The following is a 15,656-nucleotide window of genomic DNA, read 5'->3' on the forward strand; positions in this document are numbered from 1 at the left end:
TCATTTCACCTTGACAGAATGCATTCATTTAAGCCTTGGTCTCACGAACAGGAAGGTTCTTCTCCTTCTTGCCGCCCTCCTTCTTTTCAGTCTTTTCTGCTTCTTTGGGGGTCTCCTTGATGAAAGGCAAAAACTCAGGCTCGCCAGGAATATACTTTCGCAGGACCTCGGGCACAACGAGACCTTCCTCCGTTTGGTAGTTCTCAAGAATGCAGCACAATGTTCGTTCAGTAGCACACAGAGTCTGTAAAGACGGATTAGCGATATGACCTCAACAAGCGCGGGGATCATCCCAACTTACAGCGTTCAGAGCATGGACATACTCCTTCTTTCCACCGCCAACGATCTGCTTGCCCTTCTTGGAACCGTGACGAATCTCGAGCTCTCTGGTCTGGTAGTCTGTGCAGTTGGAGCAAGAAACAAGCTCCTTGTATTCCTTCTGGAAGGGGAACCATGCCTCCAAGTCGTACTTCTTGGCAGCAGCATTGTTCAAAGCACCTGTGACGATACCCACAACCTGGTAAGGGAGGCCAAGGGACTTGTAAAACTCCTCAGAGTTGGCCATCATTTGGTCAAACTGGTCCCAGCTGTCATCGGGGCCACAGAGGACGAACTGCTCAACCTTCTCGAACTGATGCACGCGGAACACGCCCCAGGCATCACGACCGTGGCTACCGGCCTCCTTTCGGAAGCAAGTGCTGTAGCCGCAGTACTTAATAGGGAGCTCAGAGGGCTGGATCCACTCCTCGGCATGAAGGGCGGAAAGAGGCTGCTCGCTGGTGGCAATGAGATATCGATCCGACTCGGAAGGTGTAGGTCCTTCGGAAACACGGTAAAGCTCCTCGTCAAACTGAGAGAGCTGTGCTGTCTTGGCCATCTGGTCGCGATTGAGCATGAAGGGTGGTTGGTTAGGGGTGTAGCCTGCAGCACAGAATTCGTTAACGATGCATGATATAATATTGGTTTAAGTATACATACCCTTGTTGAAGAGGAAGGCTGTGGCATAGTTGACGAGTGCAAGGTTCCTGTCATTGTCAGACATCGTTGTCGCCCTTCATGCCCTTCTGACTTACAGGAACATGCCGTAGCCAGTCAAGCAGTAACCTCGGTGGCCGACCAACTTGACGCCTCGAACAGGGTCGTATCCGCCAAGTCGCAGCAGCACATCGTGGTGAGAAAGAGCAGCTTGCTTGGTCTTATCGAAAGCCTCAGGCTCCCAGGTTCGCTCGATTGTGTTGTTGTCCTCGTTGTCGCTGACGTGGACCGAGTCGTGCACGTAGTTTCCGACGAGCTTTGCCTTGACTTTGAGTTCGGCATTCTTTGCCGCGGCAAGCTCCTCTTGGATCTTCTTCTTCTCTGTCAACTCCTCCTTCTGCTTAAGTAGCTCGGTCGCGTCCTCTTTGGCTCGTTTCTTGAGGCCAATCTCCTTTTGAACGCCGTTTATTTGTGTGCCGATCTGTGTAACTCCATACTGAGCTTCCAAGATGTTAGCTGGTTCAAAGAGATCATTAAAACTGTGTAGATATCCGATGACTCACTCTTGCGCGCGTCTTGCCAAAGGGCAATAACCTCATCAACCAGCTCTACAGGAGCATGTCGGCGACGCTGACTCTCTCGAATCTTCTCAGGGTTTCCGCCGCGCTCCTCGATGAAATCCTCAATGTCCAACATCTTGGCGATTCGCGATGGTACGATATTCGTTCAATCTGGTTGAGCCTAATGGTGGATTTTTTATCGGTGTTGATAACCTAGGAAGGAGGGGGAGGGGCAACTGCTTCGATCACCTGACTTGGATGGAGGGGTCTTTCTTCTCGAAATTGGGTACCTTAGGTAGTGGATCAAAGCAAGTGAATCAAGAGGCAGTGGAGAATGTTTAAGTATTGCTGTAGGATAGGAGATGACTATAGCAAATCTCAAGCTACCTGGGGTATTTATTGTCAAATAATGTTTCCTCCCTTTGGAAGTGAGTCACGTTAAGGTCTTACTCCGTGGGTTAAGGACGCCGGGTGAGCAATTGAGTGTTGCTGTAAGTATATGAGCCAATCACATATTCGATCCAAGACCTATTTCCCTTTTACAGGGTAGACTGTATTTGTAGCGATAATGGCTTTGAAGTCATCATTTGTAAAAGCGAATTAATGGCATCAGGTGCTTAGGCTTCAGTCTACTTGTTGACCCTATAAAGAATAAAATAAGCATGGATTAGTAAAATTAATGGTCTTCTCTCCTTGCGATATGATAGAGGATTTGAGTCAAAAAGCGGCGAGCAACCATTTATTCGGTTTAGGAAACCTGAACCAACTGCAATTACAAACATAGTCTTCTCAATTATCGGTTATCTCAGTGCATCTTATCAAGAGCCCCCAAAGTTGAGAATTAATTGAAAATCATTAGATAGGCTTGGAATTTATGGCGCTACAGCCCTTACTATTGGTTCATCACTCCAATGGACAGCAACACCCTCCCCCAGTTTCTGAGTTACCATTTCGAGGCGGAATTTAAAATCAATGATATGAATCATGGAAAGTTCGTCTTCTCTTTTTCGTCTTAAGCTGAGCCAACATGTCGAAGCAACACATATTGGCACTTGAGTTAGGGATGCTACTGTGTAACTTGCAAGGGTCAACAGGACCCATGCATCGCCTCTGGGAGCCTCCATCATTGGATGAGGCTGAGCCTTGCTGACGGCCCCCAAACCCGCACTTTCGATTAAAGCTCATAAGCCAGCCGTGCTCAATATTGTTTAGATTCCAGGCTGTCCTGCCTGACTACAAATTCCTGCTTTGCTCGTCGTCAAAATGAGACTTGGCCGTCGCCGAGAGGAAAGTCTCTCATCGTCCGACGATACTACGGTAAGCTAAAGGAGATGACGCTACAAGCCCCGCGCATAGACGACCGCTGACCATTCGTGATTAAAGATAACGGATCAGGATGATGAGCCACATAATGAGTACATTCTCAAGGAGATGTACGTGCCTTCCTTGAGTGGCAACTAATTTGGCGGCCAGAAAGACCTTGTGGAGTGAGTTGGATTTGAAACCGATGTCTATTCTAAAGCTCACCACATAAGCCTCGTCTTTGTTCATGGACTGGGGGGGAATCTCAGAACCACTTGGAAGCAAGAGGGAACAACCGAGCCGTGGTTTGCAAAGCCAGAATTCCTTGGCCGTCTTCAAAATTCGGTTCGCGTCCTGTCATTTGGCTACAATGCCCACCGTTTCGGCGATGTCGCCAATACGAGAATAATTCATCACGCCAATGATTTACTCCGAAATCTGGTTCTCAAACGACTCGATCACCCAGTATGCATGATCGGGATGTTCAATGAATTTGTCTAATGTCCTTGTAGGACCGTCCTTTAATATTCATTGCTCACAGTCTTGGTGGGTTAGTGGTCAAAAGAGTGGGTTGAGAATCGTTTTCCATGCATCTTCCAACTGACAAACCTCAAGGCAATACTTCTTTGCGCGACAAACGACGATTGGAAAGCTATTAAGCAAGCCACCAAGTCCATCATCTTCATGGGAACTCCTCATATGGGATCTGAGAAAGCTGAAGACCTCGTCGTTGTGCAGAAATTGGCATCTTTGATGAAACTTCAAACGGCGGTTGCGACAAACCTCACAAAGGAACTCCGTGCTTTCTCCAACTCAGTACAGGATATCAACATGGAATTTACTATTGATGTTCACCGTTCGATCAAGCTCCTATGTTGCTATGAGTCTCATCCGCAGCGGTTACCTAATGGAGCAAAAGAAATTGTAAGTGAACCTTGTGCCTATGTTAATCCCGCTAACTTCGCCAAGATAGTCCCTCAATGGTCTGCTGTCCTTCAAGGCGTCGATAACATAGATCTGAATTGTACGCACTCTGGATTGCCTAAATTCGCTTCCCCTTTTCACCCACGGTTCGAACTGTTCTGGGGCGAAGTTGAAAGGCTAGTTAGACTGGCTGAACCACCTCCAATCAAACCGTTAAAAAAGGCACCCACATGGACAGATGAAGATGTCCCACAGTACGAGATACCCTTGGCATGCCCGGAAACTGCTAACTTCCCTAGGCCATCACCTCGACCACGCCAGAACGCCCCTCCTCGGCGTCGACATGAAGTTGGGAAAGCATCAAAAGTCTCTAGAGAGTCGGCAATTCGCTCAAGTGTCGACAAACTATTGAAAGAAGTTACAAGCCGTATCAATGTCGACTTACCAACACAGCATGAGACTGCCGTATCTCAAGCTCAGAATCGGACACAACCGGAGAAATTTGGTAGGCTGAGGTATTGCTACAGGAGTATATGGCATGCTGACCTGCAAAAGATGTTAAGGAATTTAGTGATTTCACCCGCCTTCTCCGCTCTGTGACACCCGAGAATAAAGGTCTCGATCGCGAGGCTCCTCACTGGCAGACATGCTCATGGATATTGGAAGATCCCACTTTCGTCAAATGGAAGGAAAGCAAGAGTGGCAGTCTCCTATTCATTACAGGGAGCCCTGGATGTGGTAAGTCAAACTTGGCAAAGTACATCCAGGGTGCAATGAAAGCTTCGAACGATGAAAGGTGGGAGGAGAGCCTTGTCATACCATTCTACTGTGATAGTCTGGAGAGCTCTCGCCACAATCCTCCAATATTGGATCTTGTTGTCCAATCTATGTTGAGCAAGTATACCACCATGTCACAAGCGACAAGGAAAAAGCTCGAATCAGTCTTGGAAACCCTTGGGGTAGATAGACAGAAGTCACGATCACCTCTCGAAGCCGAGAATAGCGGGCATTTCATCCAATTGATGGAAATTGTCCAATTGCTGGTGACGGCTGAAGATGCTAGACCAACTTGTCTCATAATTGATGGTCTAGATCAATGTGAAGACGAATTCATCATCCGGTTGCTCCGTGGGTTAGATACGATTTTTCGTCGTGAGTCTTCTGCCTCAGCCCTCAAAGTTGTTGTAACATCACGCATGGCAGACTCGATCCGAGGGTTCGCGCTCGCAAACAACCACATAGAAGTCACACCAGGTTTGATCCTCAATGATATCCAAAAAGTAGTCGATGAAGAAGTCGACCGCATTATCTTAAGTCGCCGAATAGCCACTGTTGGACGAGCTTCTGTTTCAGCCGTCATCGTCGAGAGGTCGAATGGAAGTTTCCTTTTCGCATCAGCAGTCCTCAAGGAACTGTGGCACATCAAAGACACAGGCGCTAACTCAGTCTTTACACTTGTTACAAGTTGTCCCCCAACCATGGAAGCGATATATCAACAAGACATGGACCGCATTCAGAATGATCGCAACGATTTGTTTCAGTTGATTCTGATTATCTGCATAGCAAGGTCGACCTTGAGAATAGAAGAGGCCAAGGAGATCCTTCGGTTTCTAAATCCCTCGGTAACAAGGACTTACGATCTTGTCGGCGATTTGACAAGAACTTGCCAGCGACTGATTAGATTTGGCGCCGAGGACACTCTCGAACTTTTGCATCAGACTCTTTACGACTTTATTCTCGACACCTATGATGTCAACCTCGTACATCAAACCCTCGCAACCGCATGCCTCAACTACGTCAGGGAGATAGACTGGGAATCTTACTACGACCCATGGACAGACTACTGTAAAGATGCTCTTGCAGATCAATATGTATTTCTGGAATACTCTTCGGCTTGGTTTAGGTATCATTTGAAGTTCTTTGGGCCAGATACCTACAAAATATCTCAGGATTTATGGGAGTTCATCCGCTCCCCAGCTGGGGAAAAGTGGCGATATTACACGTTCCAGAAACGTACTTGGGGATCCAGAAGTCCATCGCCAACACGATCGCCTGCGTTATTCAGGGCTCAGACACCGAGTCCTTCTAGGTCTAGGAGTAGGTCCTCGAATGGGTCCAGGACTCGATCGCCCCCTGCAATAGAACGCCCACAGACCCCTTCCTCAGCTATTGGCAAGGAGAATGAAGACGAAGCCGAAGCTGGATACCTATCGGACGGCACAGACGATAGTGTGAGTACATGTGACTCTGACGGATCTAGAGGCCGTGGGCGATTGATCACCACGGATCAAACTTCCACTCGATCAGCAAAACCACCCTTGGTGTTGCTCGCTCAATGGGACGCGGATCTTGTAATCAAAGAGATCTTCTCTCAGGCCCTAGAACTTACCCCAAACCGCTTCCTCCACAAAATCCATGATCTTCTCGTTCATATTTCCCCAAAATCAAAGCAACAGGTTGAAGAAGACCTAGAGACACTAGTCAACAACATATGGGAGGGCACTACGGCAATACACTATGCTGCAGCCCAGCCGGGGGCAGCTTTGGAGGTGCTTCTGCCTTTCGCAAGGAATTTAGACCTGCCAGATAATGACGGGTCAACACCTCTGATCCTTGCCGCAGTCCGTGGCCATTGCCGGAGCGTACAGGCTCTTCTCAAGGCCGGCGCCAAGATAGATGCTGTTGATCCATGGAACCAAACGGCATTGTTCACTGCGGTTGATGTTGGCGCAGTGGATGTTGTTCGAACACTTCTTGAGTTTGGGGCGGATCCCAACATTTCATCTATCAACGGTCATTCACCACTTGCACTTGCTACAGGGAAGAATAGTTCTGAAATGGTCGAACTATTATTGGAGTTCTCAGCGGACCTTGACGCTCCTGCATTCGATGGAAAACCTATACCTTTCTTAGCTAGCTGGATGGCGAGTACTGATGCCCTCGAGATTCTGGTACCACATATCGACGTGGATCAAGTTTGGCGAAATGAGCGCTTGATTCACATGGCATGCTTCAAGGGATGGAAAGGGGTTGTTGATAAGCTTGTCGAGAAGCATGCGAACCTCGATGATCCTCCCAGAGATCTGCCAAAAGCTTCACCAGTGGCTCTGGCCGTTGAGTCGGGCCACAGCGATGTTTTGAGAACGCTTTTGGCTGCGGGTGCTGCAGTCGAGTGCCCCGTGAAGGGGATGAGCTCTCCCCTACACATAGCAGTGGCGGCTCAGAATTTATTGGGCTGTGAGCTGCTTCTTGATGCTGGATGCCAAGTCAACGCAGAAGACAAGGATGGAAGCACGGCCCTTTCAATAGCGGCAGATCTAAATGATCTCGACATGGTCGAATGCCTTGTCTCGCACGGAGCTGATTCCAGTAAACCGGATTATGAAACACCCCTTCATATTGCCGTGGACTGGGGAAACCTTGAGATGGTCGAAATTATTCTTTCGAGCCGGTTCTTTTCCGATATAGACGCGAAAGGAGAAAAGGAATACACTGCTCTTGGTATTGCAGCGACAACTGGGAGATTGGGCATCGTCAGTATGCTTCTTGATCATGGAGCAGATCCAAATATACGGAATGGGCAGCATAACTCAAGCGCTCCACTACACCTTGCAGCCAACAAAGGTCATCGAGGTATCGTGATAGAACTCCTGAAGCGGGGAGCAGATCCTTACCCAGAAACTACCAAAGAATCCAGTGCCTTTCATGCTGCTTGTATAGGGGGCTGGTTGGATGTGATAGAAACTTTCTTGGAGGTTGTCGATGATGTTTCCGAGTTGGTCAACTTCGAATGGGGCTGGGCAGGAACCCCTCTAAAAGCAGCGGCATCAGGTGGGAGACTGGATGCAGTGAAGTTACTTCTCAGTAAGGGCGCCGACCCAAACAAACAGCTGCAATCCAAGATCAATAGGGGCCAGACTGTCATCCATGCCGCTGCAGAGGGAGGTAATACCCAGGTTTTGGAAGTTATCCTTGACGCAGTCGATGATTCGTCACTTGAGATACGTGATAGAGCTCAGAGGACACCGCTCTGGTACGCTTGCGTGGAAGGACATGAGGACATGGTCAAGTATCTACTTGAACGAGGAGCGTCAACAGATGTCATCTTTGATGATGGAGAAAACATCATACCCACCATTGTGTCTGGAGGATCTGAGAAGAATTTGAAACTCGTATTGGAGAAGAATCCCAGCCTTGACACCGATTGCATCTTAGCGGATGGCGAGACCCCATTATTCAAGGCGGTTTATTCTGGCTACGGCAAGATTGTGTCAATCCTCTTGGAACGTGGTGCAGACGTGAACAGGAGATCGAAATATGGAAACGTTCCAGTCTTTGGGGCGATCACCAATCGTCAGAATGAGACTTTACGGATTCTTCTCGAGCATGAGTCCATCGATCTGACTCAACGAGACTCCTTCGACCGGACTGCGCTTCAGATAGCACAGCAATCGGGAACACGCTTGATGCCTGTCATGGTGTTAGGTTCTGCCAAAGACTCGGATGTAGAGAGGATACTTACCGAGAACCGAGACATGTATGGGCTTAACGCTTATGACCTGACCAGACCAGAAGCCAACAATCCAGTACCATTCGATCGCTGTGTCGAAGGTGTACGTCGGGACGCCCAAAGCCTATTGGATGATTTTGACCTTTACGGGGTAAGATGGGAGCGCCTTGGCAAGTTTCTGCTCCAGCTTGGGTCGTACAGTTTCGCCCAAGTTGCTCTGCAAAGAAGTGCTCGAGCTGTAGAGACAAACCCCTTAGTTTTGAAGCATGACAACTACTGTGATATGTGTCTTGACACAATTGCAGGCCCTCGTTATGTTTGTTGCACATGCTGCACAGTCGACCTCTGCGAATTGTGTGTCAGACAGGACAAGAAGCCGGGAAATCGTACTTGGACCTGCGATTATCACACCTTTCTTGCTATTTACTTGCCCAAGATTCAGGCCCCAGACATAATGTTGAGGACTGAGGTTGACTTCCACATACCAACGCGGCTGTCTCCCATCGAAGAGGTAGCATCTGAAACTAGCCAAGGGTGGACGGAAGCAGATGGCAATGAACCTTTTCGGCAGCCTCCATGTCCGCAGGATGATGAGGATGCCCAGGATAGCGTTTCTCTATCCTCAGGTGACACTCCAAACAGCCATACAATGGCAATCGAACCTCTCACCACACATTCCTCGACGGCAGTGACCAGCTATTCTTTCGATGATGGTGGACTCCCAGATAAAGCGACTAGCGATAGCAGTGCGGTAGCAAAGGAAGAGTGGTCAGACAGAACAAAGGACGAGCTTCGAGAGTTTCTTGAAGCAGTTCTCAAAACTTTCACTGCCTACCAGACGCCGAATGGAATATCCAAATGGAGCTTTTCGGTCGATGGGTGGACTTTGAGATATAAAGATGATGCTCTGAAATCCTCATGGGTGGAAGGGGATGAGAATGCGAGGCTTATCCAGCCTGTACGAGAGTGGACGTCGCTTCAGCCGTTGACAGAGGCATACTATTACCTGTCAGGGCTTTCGTATCTCATGGCAGACGTACCACTGTACCTAGTTGCAACTGGACTAGCGTTCCACGGGTATCAAGATGAAGCCTTGAAAAGAAGGAGGAGGCTGCAGCGGCTGCATCATAAGGTGATATTTCCTGTTAAGCGTTACGGGGAGGTCGTAGTGTGAGGAGAGAGGATCAAGACGACGAAGCCAAACAGAAAAGAAGCCGCAGAAGCAGCATATCGATTGGATGGTGTTTGGTGGCATGAAAGAACCTAGGGCTACTGGTATGGTCACGCTGTCTGTCTGCAACTGGCAGTGCCAGCGCTTGAACGACTACCAAGCCACTGCTCAGTGATACTCAATATATATGGAATTAGGCACCAGGCAGTTTTTCAGGGGATAGACAGTGAGTTGGACTGTTTGATGACCCCACTTCGACTGAGAGATACGTGCACTTGTCGTTGTTCCAAATCTGGGCCAGATTTTCTCCCTCTTGTTGTTCCTCAATACCGAACACATAAGACGCAGAAGATATATAAGCACAGACGAGAGACACATATCCAAACGCAAATCTACACCCTCATCCACACACTGCCACACGCAAAGCTAAACGAAAGCAAATATATCCTCTCTTGACACCTACGTACGATACCCAGCCGTCAACTACCTTCATCCACAATATAACCTGAAGTACTCAAGCCTAAATCGACATGACTATACAACAAGTTGATCACTACGTCCGCCAGCCGGGGGCCCCAATGCCAGTCGAACACGTATGTGTTAATTGTAAGTCTGGCATCCGCCGGGCATTGGACTTCTACTGTAGGGGATGCAGCTGGCGCATTACATCGATCGAAACAAGCCGTGCTGGTCTGATGAGATCTCCGACGCCCGAAAAAACGACATCGAGTGGCGAACGCAGCCCCAGCATCCTCTTCTCCGCCACCCCCTATCCATGGTGATGCATACCAACGATGGCCTCGGCCCACGAGATACACCCTTGAATGCGATTATTGGTCCTTCGAGAATTCCGCGTGCACCAAACTTCGGCAATAGGCTACAACCTGCTCGAACAGAGATCCCAGGGGAAGCATTTCGCACTGCGACAGTGGAACCGAACACCATAAGTGATCAATTTCGAACACTTGAGCTCGAGGATTTTGGGGAGGAAGACGATTCCAAGGTGGAAGAGGATGATTCTGAAGACGAGAGTGACTCTGAGATGAACGAAGATTGAGTTATGTAGGCAGATTCGTGTATTAAATTATGCAGTACCAACAGCCGAGATCTCCCATTCAACGTGAAGTAAGAAGCCGAGCAATCACCGCAACTTCATGAGAAGCAATCTCACCAAGTAAGAAAGAAAAAAGAAGAAGAAAGTGAATGATTGAGTACTATTGCAAAATCCCAAAAGTAACCACCGAGAATAAATCGAACTGGGTGACCCTGGCGCTGTAACGCGCCCTTGACGACGACTTGTTAGCGACCCAGAGTTATCCCATTGTCATAAATCCATCAATTGTCAACCCCCGCACGTATCGAAGCAGATCAACATTCCTTCGCAACATCGCCACTTGGCATCGAAACCGAGTACTCGAGTTCCAGTTTTACGGCCTTACCTGCATTCAGCGAGACCTCCCACGAAACCTGTCCGCTCTTCTTAAAAGATGCCATAGCTTTGCCCCAGTCTTTATCCTCTGCAGTCTCACGTCCAGGAGTTCCAGTCGCTTGACGCGGTCCTTCAACAGTCAAGCCTCGAGGACTGAGTAACTCAACTCGGAGGCGATCGTCCTCTGAAACAGGGATTTGATCCAGCACCAGAAGGCCAATGGGCTTTTTGGCTGTTACGCGGGTGTTGTGTACTGTGACAGCGCGAACATAGACAGAGCTGTCTTCTTTGCTGAACACTCCAGTCGTGCTTCTTCGGACATCAGGCTTCGGGTAAATGACTCTGATCGCTGAGTCCACACCCAGACTCAGAGTAAAGACTTCACCGGAGCTACATCGAGGAATTTTGCTCTGCCCCATGAAGCTGCCGTCAAGTGTCAAGCTCGCAGGACCACGGAGTAAAGTAAGTTTACTGTTGTTCTTGAGTTTGGCTTTGAGATAAGCCACTGGCTGATATTTGGCCACAATGGTGTGACTGAACAGAACATTGGTAAACTGCAGGCGAGCAACACGTTGCTTCGAAACGGTGAACTTGGGCACTAGAGTCTTGAGGCCGGGAAGATCGAAGATTGTGGTGAAGCCGGTCTCTTCAACAAGAGAATTTTGGAACTCGAGGGATGGCTGAGCATCCGTCATAGTTGTATCTTCACCTAGAAAGGCATCGAAGTCGAAGTTAGAGGAAAAGTCCATCTGTGACATTCCTGGGAACTGCTGTTGCTGTTGCTGGATCTGTTGGGACTGTGCCACGTGGTTCATAGTCATCATGCCAAGTGACTGGGGCGGTCGCATCTGCGACGCTTGCGCTTGAGCTTGCGCTTGCGCTTGTTGCTGCATCATCGCAGTAGTAGGAATAGGAGGGGGAGGGGGAGGGGGAGGGGGAGGGAAAGTATGAGGAGCAGGTGGAGCCATGGAATCCTGCTCCTGTCTAGCCATCATCAGCCTCTTCTTGTTCTGCTGTTCCAACATCATCAACTGCAACTGATAGTCATTCAGAGCTTGGCCTGGAAGACCAAACATTTCGCGCCTGAAGTTGGGAGGCTGCTGTGGTCCTTGTTTCTTGTTACGCCAAGCGGCCTGTTGCTGAAGTTCCACCACACTTTCAAAGGCACCAGTCTCGCCAGATGGGGACTTCCTGTTACCTAGTTTGATATGCCAGGGTGTGAGACTGGGAATCGACTCGTCAAGGCTCGAAGATGTGGCCTGAGATGTTGACAGTGTGATCTTGCAGTTTTCCCACGTCTCAGATGTTGTGTTATGCAGACCTGCATCGAAGCAAAGCGTACCCGTGGAGTCAACAGTTGACAGTTGGATGTCATAACTGGGAGTCCAGAATGCCGAGTTGGTCACATATGACAACACAAGGTTGCACGAGGATGTCTCTTCCAGGTCTGCAGTCTTACTCCTGGGCCGCTGAACAAGTTCAACCTCGCTGGATACTGATTCCCGGCGAGAAGAAGCCGGCGTGTAGGATGAGCTCACCTCAAGTTGTATGTGTATGGTATAGCAGAAGAGCGGCCAGCAACGTGAGCGCTCGTTGCGAATACGCTCCTTTTCCTTGCGCTTTTCCTCTTGACGCTTTTGGCGCTGTTCCTGCTTTTTCTGGACGGCTTTTTGGATTCTGGCCTTGTTCTTGGCCTCCTTCTTTTGAAACTTGCTTCCAAGCTTGTTCAAGCGCATCTGCTCCTTGGTAACCTTGCTAATGGCCTCCGTGAGTTCTCGCTCCCTCTGCACGCCGACTAGACGTTCTTCAAAAGCTTTTTGGTGCTCTTGCTTATAGGTGTCAAGCATCTCTCTGATGTTAACGCCCTCTCTCTTATCAAGAGACTTGGAGTAAATGTCAAGGACCTTGATACGCTCATCAGCATTGCCAATAATTTCCCTGGCTCGCTGCTGTTCGTCTTTGAGCTCGATGAGTTTCGTCTTGGTTTCCAGCAACTGCCCATAATGTGGTACTTCTGGGGGATCACATTCTTCTTCTTCACCGTCACTGTCTGAATTATCATCATCATCATCATCATCATCGGAGTTTGGAAAGACTTCGTCGAAGAGTTCGCGATTGGGGAGAAATTCAACACTGATGCCCGTAATGGTAGCGGCACCGCTACCTTCAACGGTGACCGAATTTTTATCAATGGTTGGGCTCAGCCCGACAATGGATATCTCGTTGACTCCAGGCTAACTAGGTGAGCATAAGGGGAGATATTGGCCAAGAAAGGCGTACCTTGAGAGGCACATCCTTGATTTCTCTCTTGACCTGTGCTTGGGTGGGGAAGAGGGTAACAGAGCGTGTTCCAATGTCACGAATCTTGTATTCAACCTTATGGCCAACGTCTGTGTCGAAGGCTGGAGCGGCGAGGCCCATCATGATAAAGAGGTCTAGATGGGGTAGCTCTTGGAGGCAGCAACAACGACACTAGAAGGTGTCACGATGATGGATTGGAATGAAGAAGTATTGAGAAGTAGGATAATACGATGAGAGACTGTCTTGGTGAGACAGACAAAGATGTTCGAGGACAGGAGAAGTGAAGGTGAAGAGGAAGAGGAAGAGGGCTGTTGAGCATGCCAAAACAGAGGATAGAGGGGGGAATACGAGATACTTATACTCGGACGACAGATACTGGGGTCCAGGCAGATGGCAGTTCGGAAGTCACTTGTACCGGAACAAGGCAGAAAAAACCAGAGCGGACAATTTGACGTGAGGTTGAAAAGGACAGCGGTCCTGATAGGTGTAGAGCTTGATCACCACTAACACGACGCTGCTGAACATTCAGAGAGCATTCGATGAAGTAAAGGAGCCAATTGACTACAATTGATCTTTTTGAGGAAAAAGATGATATTTATTTCAGCAAGATAAGAAGATACGAAAAATATTTTTAGCAGAGCGGCCGACTCGAATGGATGCTTCATCTCTTAAGGTATACGAAAGAGTCCGGGACGTGAGTAAGAAGGGAAACGGTGCGGGGAGGTGAAGTCAATGGGTCTTCAGGGTCTTCTGGGTTTGTCTGCTGATTTATCTGGGTGCCTTATTCTGATGCCTGAGGCTTCAGGTATCTATCATATCGTTCCCAGGCCACAACATCAGACTCATATCTTCTATAGCATACCTTAGGAGGGTAGGTAGGTATTGTTAGTGAGATCCATGCTTACAGAGTCCTTAATTCGACAATGTTGGCAATTGATTGAGTGTTTTTTATTTATTTACATCGGCAAACATCGCGTCAGATAGACTAGTCATCCAAACGCAACCAGTGAACGAAGGTTGCTTGTATGCTGCTTCGAATAACGAACAGAAACCCAATGTTTGCTTGAGACAAACCATATGATTATTGCAACCGATATTATTGGCTGTGCCGTATGCCGGTTCTCCAGTTCAAACTCTCAATAAGTCAAACGTTCAGATGACATCTTGTGGTTTGCTCACCACCTTACACGGCATCGCAATCAACCTCACCAAACCTGCACTAGACACTGATACAATGCTTCTCAGCGTCTATAAATGCGAGCAATATCGCCAGCATGCTTCGCTTTTGAGGCGCATGCAGAACCATCTTGGATGCTCTCTAAAGCATGGTCAGGCAGTATCGATTTTATGATCACTGTCAACGTCACCAATTGTACCCCAGAGAAAGACGTGCACAAATCCTGCAGAGAATCAACATGGCTGGCGACAGACGTCGTCACTTGAATGGTATCGCTGAGATCGATTATGGCGACGATTTTGAAGATCTTGGTGAGCCATACGACATGGCCTTTAGACGCCGGCCTCCCTTCGTCCCAGGACCCGGCGGAAGACAAAACATCATCATTGTACACTCAAGAGTCGGGCAATTGAGAAGAAGATACAGTGTCGATCAAGAAGTCCTGTTCAATCTCCTACCCAGAGTCCGGGAGGCAACGAGACGCGGAGCGCTGGAATTGAGCACCTACTTCAGTGAGACATACTTGGAAAATCTTCCAGAGGATTTGATAAACGGGGCTCTCGACTTTGTGTTCCAGCACCTTTCAGAATTCACCAGCCTTGAAGCGATGGACATGTTCGGCGTTGCGATACAGGACATTGAGAATGATCCAGTCCGTGGTCGCGCAGTCAACGAATGGGCGGCTCAAATGCATGCTCTGTGCATCGTGCTCAGCAACGGTCGAGGGCTAGGATGTTCAGAGGACCTTCTCGGCAAAATTCTCGACTTTTTCGAATTTCTCATCCAAGAAGTTCACAACATTTTGGGATGGAATCAGGTGGCGGTTCTCTTTGAAGCTTTTGCAAATATCGTTCGGACACATCAAGGGGATCAGGTGCAGCAGATTCGAAGGATCTGGAATAGATTCGACCCAGAGGTTCAGCAGCAGATACTGGCTGACATCAGGAGCGCACTGCCTGTCGAGGGCATGGATGATATGGCGCACCGCATGTATCGAACATTGGGGTACTAGAAGCCACCAGAAGCTAGAGCGAGGGATAAGTAGAGAATCCGGTCATTTTGTGAATAGTTATGCAGTATTGGATTAAATAGTTGCGAATCACATCACATCATGAATTGCATAAGTCATCCCCAGCCTCATGAATTCCATCACCCCACCTCTCGCTCAGCCTATCCCCCCGGCCACTCGGACGTCATGGGCTGGCCTCGTTTATTCATTCTCCGGCCTCTCTCGCTCTCCACCACAATTGTAGCCAGCGCATACATACCTACTCATTCTTTGTCGGTCACCTTGGGCAGAAAATCAC

The 15,656-nt window shown here is 48.7% G+C and overlaps 5 protein-coding genes across 5 annotated transcripts; 3 read left to right on the forward strand and 2 right to left on the reverse strand.

Moving 5' to 3' along the window:
* Positions 1-28: 28 nt before the first annotated feature.
* Positions 29-1,671, reverse strand: FPRO_13187 (putative serine-tRNA ligase, cytosolic; the record flags this gene model as incomplete). Its single annotated transcript, XM_031222612.1, has 5 exons — positions 29-244; positions 302-921; positions 979-1,025; positions 1,080-1,476; positions 1,539-1,671. The coding sequence occupies 5 exons, from the start codon at positions 1,669-1,671 to the stop codon at positions 29-31; spliced, it is 1,413 nt and encodes a 470-aa protein (XP_031088054.1).
* A 1,127-nt stretch (positions 1,672-2,798) lies between these two features.
* Positions 2,799-9,445, forward strand: FPRO_13188 (uncharacterized protein; the record flags this gene model as incomplete). Its single annotated transcript, XM_031222613.1, has 8 exons — positions 2,799-2,852; positions 2,919-2,968; positions 3,071-3,302; positions 3,350-3,403; positions 3,453-3,761; positions 3,807-4,015; positions 4,061-4,266; positions 4,317-9,445. 8 exons carry the CDS (start codon positions 2,799-2,801, stop codon positions 9,443-9,445), a joined length of 6,243 nt encoding a protein of 2,080 aa, XP_031088055.1.
* Positions 9,446-9,972: 527 nt separating this feature from the next.
* Positions 9,973-10,499, forward strand: FPRO_13189 (uncharacterized protein; the record flags this gene model as incomplete). The annotated part of the gene is made up of 2 exons (XM_031222615.1): positions 9,973-10,035; positions 10,089-10,499. The coding sequence occupies 2 exons, from the start codon at positions 9,973-9,975 to the stop codon at positions 10,497-10,499; spliced, it is 474 nt and encodes a 157-aa protein (XP_031088056.1).
* A 311-nt stretch (positions 10,500-10,810) lies between these two features.
* FPRO_13190 (uncharacterized protein) lies at positions 10,811-13,292 on the reverse strand (the record flags this gene model as incomplete). The annotated part of the gene is made up of 2 exons (XM_031222616.1): positions 10,811-13,105; positions 13,152-13,292. 2 exons carry the CDS (start codon positions 13,290-13,292, stop codon positions 10,811-10,813), a joined length of 2,436 nt encoding a protein of 811 aa, XP_031088057.1.
* Positions 13,293-14,587: 1,295 nt separating this feature from the next.
* Positions 14,588-15,361, forward strand: FPRO_13191 (uncharacterized protein; the record flags this gene model as incomplete). Its single annotated transcript, XM_031222617.1, has 1 exon — positions 14,588-15,361. The coding sequence occupies one exon, from the start codon at positions 14,588-14,590 to the stop codon at positions 15,359-15,361; it is 774 nt and encodes a 257-aa protein (XP_031088058.1).
* Positions 15,362-15,656: the final 295 nt, after the last annotated feature.

This window comes from Fusarium proliferatum (assembly GCF_900067095.1).
Source record: "Fusarium proliferatum ET1 genome assembly, contig: FPRO_scaffold012, whole genome shotgun sequence".
Taxonomy (NCBI): domain Eukaryota; kingdom Fungi; phylum Ascomycota; class Sordariomycetes; order Hypocreales; family Nectriaceae; genus Fusarium; species Fusarium proliferatum.